Source organism: Rhagoletis zephyria, unplaced genomic scaffold (genome assembly GCF_001687245.7).
Source record: "Rhagoletis zephyria isolate East Lansing unplaced genomic scaffold, Rhagoletis_zephyria_1.1 Rzeph_scaffold_10711, whole genome shotgun sequence".
Taxonomy (NCBI): domain Eukaryota; kingdom Metazoa; phylum Arthropoda; class Insecta; order Diptera; family Tephritidae; genus Rhagoletis; species Rhagoletis zephyria.
In genome coordinates, this window is record NW_016167788.1 from 1 (window position 1) to 4,562 (window position 4,562).

At 36.5% G+C, this 4,562-nt stretch overlaps 1 protein-coding gene across 1 annotated transcript; it reads right to left on the minus strand.

Annotated features, from left to right (window-relative positions):
• Window positions 1-6: 6 nt before the first annotated feature.
• LOC108376606 (uncharacterized) lies at window positions 7-4,251 on the minus strand (the record flags this gene model as incomplete). Its single annotated transcript, XM_017632831.1, has 4 exons — window positions 3,397-4,251; window positions 3,114-3,322; window positions 133-751; window positions 7-71 (listed from the first exon to the last, which is right to left on the minus strand). Coding segments are annotated over exons 1-4 (1,519 nt in total), but the record flags the coding sequence as incomplete, so codon positions are not given.
• Between the last annotated feature and the right edge of the window lie 311 nt (window positions 4,252-4,562).

The window sequence follows — 4,562 nt, forward strand, 5'->3', positions numbered from 1 at the left end:
ATGTGGGAAAACTGTATTCGATGCCATCACAGTTTTTTACATCTTGTGGCGCGCCACAAATATAGGAAATACTAGAAAATTTCAAAAGAATGAATTATAAATTTTTTCATACGAACTTCATAATTACCGTACCCATTTCTCAATTCTTGTTCAGTTGCGTCGAAGAAGCCATCATCCAAATCTTTAACTTCAGCACACTCCATTTGCTCTTGTGTTGCCCGCTGATTGGAGTCGCTGTGCGCGAATCGCGCGCGTTTTTGCTTGTGTGGTGGATGCAATAAGACCGCACGTGAATGCTTTGGCCGTTTAGGTGGTCGTACTGGTGGTTTTGGTGGCCGTTCGAAACCTTCCGGTTGACGTTCGTTCTCCCATAAACCCTGCTTCCATGTATTTACCAAAGAACCATGCAGCCCGTGTATGAAGACAATGTCGGCGCGTATGGGCTCCCCTGGTGGCGGTTCAGCCAGCACCTTTAATGTACAGCATTTTGGCGCGGGCGTCTGTGGTATTGTGGTTTTTCGCTTGCTGGTAGAAAAAGCAGGCATCACTCCCGAAGGTTCACGAAATGAAGGTGAAAGAAATGGCATAGTAGGAGTGCTAGGCGTTTTAGGAGTCGGCGGCGGTGTAGATATTGCGGAGGTGGGAAACCAGGATATACTGTTAATAGACGGCGTATCTGGTAGACTTTCAATGCCATCGGGGGACTTACGTATTTTGAGAAGCTTCAGAATTGGATCGATACGTTGAGAAACTGTAAAATGTAAAATGTAAAATGTTTATGAGTAAGAGTTTTTAATTGCGGCTAGATTTTTGGAGACTACGCTCTGAATGTGTACACGTCAAAGAGCCACATATACATACCCTGCAGGGAGTGACGTTACCTTATACCTAACTTTAGTCTGTTTACGCGAACACTAGTGCTAACTATTAACTGTGTATTTTGTTCGAAAAAAGCTAACTACTTTTGTGGGGCGATGGCCGCAAAAAAGTCAGACCTGGATACCTCTGCATTACATGTCAACTAACTTGTAACTAACTACTTTTGGACATAAAATATCAATAAGAAAAACAAAATATTTTTTTGTTTTTTTACTTTTTTATTTACTTATTTATTTACTTTATTTTATTACATTTCATATTTGTTTACATATTCTGCTCTGGGTGGCCCCATATTCGAACACCGTCAGACATAACTTCAAAATGATAGTATAAAATTTCGATCTTCCTTTTATTTGTCCTGAATATGAAAAAGAATCTGCGAAGTTCAGAAAAAAAGTGTATTGAAAGTAATTTTTGTATGAGGATATTTAATAGAAACTTGTAAAGAAAACCAACTCCCGATTGCGTCTGCATGACTCCTGCACGACTTTGCAATTCCCTTTAAGTTGGTTTTGTCATAGCTAATTAAAAGTGAGGTATTTATCGAGATCTCGCCAAAAAGCTAACTATAAGTTGGTTAGTTTTAACAATCGATAATTTTTCACTCTTGGGTAGTTATCCGCGTAAGAAGCATGGTGCACTGAAATATATACCGGCCACATTAACCGTTTGACCCAGCGCCTTATTTATGCTCATAGCAAAACACACTTTTACCAGAAATTAAAATTTTATTGAAATTTATTAGGCTAATCCACAGGACTCATGGGTATTGTCTTCACTAAAGCATCTAACAAAAAAAAATATGTATATTGTGAAGAAAGGGCGTATAATAAATGAATGTAAATTAATTTTCCGTTTTTATCTTTCTCAACATCTTCTCGCTACAGCAAGTCATTTGCAATCCCTATTGCCCTTACTCCAGAGGAAACCAAGACCTTTCATTTCACATCTCATCTTTTTCATGAAACGTCTCTTTTTTTTAATAAGAGCACATAAAATTTACCGTCGATCTGTCTGTGGCGATTATTTTAAAATGCCCCAGTTTTTTATTTATTTATGTTGAAAAATGAAAGAAAAAAAATTTTACGTGCTACCAATTTTTTGGAAAATACTTGACAGAAATTTTAAATACCTACAATATTTAATAAACTATTAATTTTTTTTCTTAATTTTTGAACATAAATAAATAAAAAACCAGAACTTTTTTAAAAAATCGCCACGGATAGATCGACGCGAAATTTAACTATGTTTTATTAAAAAAAAAAAAAAAGAAATTTGAAATCGGTTCATATTTGGTATCTCAAAATTAATTTGTCACAACCTTTTTTGCCCACTGTACGGTGGTAAAGCGGTCGGCGGTGGGTGAACAGCTGTACAGTTGCTGCAGTGAAATCCGTCAGAGTAAACACAATTGGAACGCACGACGGCTTTGACAACTGACTCATTTTGATTTGAAAATTGAATTTTCTTTTGTGTGTGTGTGTAGATTTGCTGGAAATGAAAATGGATAAACACATTGCTAAACTTGTGAAAATAATAAAAAATACTACAATCAACACTCAATAAATCGTGTGCTGTCCCCGCTGGGTGGTAAAAATAGAAATAAATTTAAATCAATTGCAATAATGAGCCATTCCATATGCCTTGGTCAGTTTTAATTTTGACAGCGATTAACCGTCGACCGCTTTACCGTCGTCCGTTGCAATTCTGGGTAGAACTTTAATGAACTTCTAGTAGTGTCAAGCTCTTTCATTTGACACCTATTTTTTTGTAATCTAAAGAACGGTGCGGATCCTATAATTTTTTAGACAGGTGGCAACGCTATCTTTAAAATTTCTAAGTACTTAAGAGAATAGCCCTATCGATACAGATTATATTAATAACATCTTGTCCAAATTTGTTCAGTAGCTTAGCGTGGTCAAAAAATCTCGACTGCTTCATACTTTGTACGGAAAGAATAAATTATTTTTAGTAAAAAAAGATATACATATATCGACTTGCCACCAACTGCAAAATCAGCCCTTAGAGTTTATCTCTGGATTAACTATACGATAATATGCCAGTCTCATCTGACATCAGCAGGGTTTGTTGCATGCAGTTTGTTGGTCATACAATTTCCTGTAAATATTACTTATTCACCTAGATTTGGTCAGAGGAACCTTTCATAGATTTTTGTTGTGGATCTGTGTTATTCAACTACAAAATAAACAGTACCGCATGTTACGTATACGCACCTTGCACCGACGACAAATTCAGCGATATTGTATTGGCCGCAAACGCCATCAAGTTGGTGAGTGCTTGTCGGCTGGAAGCAATAGATTTCAATATACGCAAAAATCGTACATCACGTATGCCCTTGAAGCTGCGCATAACGTTGTTAGCCAGCGGCAGCATTAGCCTAAAAATTATACCAAAAGCGACGCGCATGCCATTGCTTTGCTTGCTGCAAATAAACATACTCGTACAAACACATAGAAACAGAAATAGTTTGCCAAAACTGCCTAATATTCTACTTACGCTTCTATACACTTTCTTTGCCCACTAGCATCTACGAGTTCAGTAATGGTTTGCTCCTCCTCAGCTTGGTTGATCTCCAAAACATTAAGGTAGTCGTGCGCTAAACTATCATCTTCCCGCCCATCCTCAATTTTTACATTTTCACATTCGTTTTCGATTGTAGTTTTCATATCGATTTCATTGTCGCTGTCCCCCTCCGTCCCAGCACATTTCAGTTGCTCCCCTACGGCGGTAGCCTTTGGTCTCGTATCGCTCTGCTCATCCCCACATGTGCATTTATTATTGCTGCTGTAGTTGTTGGAATTCGAGCCAGTTGGCTTGACTACATTATTGCTGTCGTCAGCAATTTGCATTGTGGCTATATCAATCATACAATTATCATTGTCCTCCTCGAATTGTGATTGCTGGTCCATCGGTGTAGAAGCTGATTTGTGGCTCTTTGTCGTTGTCATATTTGTTACAGACGTACCTCCTAAAGAGTGGCCCGCTTTTAAAGCATTATAGTTTTTAATAGATTCTATTTGGTTACTGGTGGTCTTATTTGCTATAGATGGTATATCTTCGGCGGTAATGTAATTGTTTTGATTGGTTGTTTGCATTCTCGATAGGATTGTATTTGTGGGCATTCGGTATTCTCTTCAATTTAATAGTTCGTTTTGATTGCCTTCAACTCAGATAAATTTGTTGTTACTAGTGGTGCACTTTACTTTATACGTCCAACTTCTAAAATATGCAAATTAACACAAAATAAATATAGAATTATTTCAAGTATGTTTATGTACCAATGTGTGCAAACAATATGTTGACACAAAATAAAATCTAAAATACTTAATGCATTGAATGATTTTAAATAGTTTTTGTTATGACAAGTCTGGTCGACAATTTTTTAATATGGAAGAAAATGTATGATACCGTCAACAAAAAAATTTCCGATAATCAACGGTATTTTACAGACACTTAAAACTTGCACTTTATTATACTACGTTAAAATTGGCTGCAAAACTGCGTACCCTAAATTTTTCTAAAAGTATTATTAACCTATACACTGTCAGGAGAATGAATAGGGACAGCCTGTGTTGATTTTTTTAAATTTGAATTTCTTTCTGTCAATAAAAATTTGAGGATCCCCTTGAATTTCGAAAAGTAAAATTGTCATTTTCTTATCG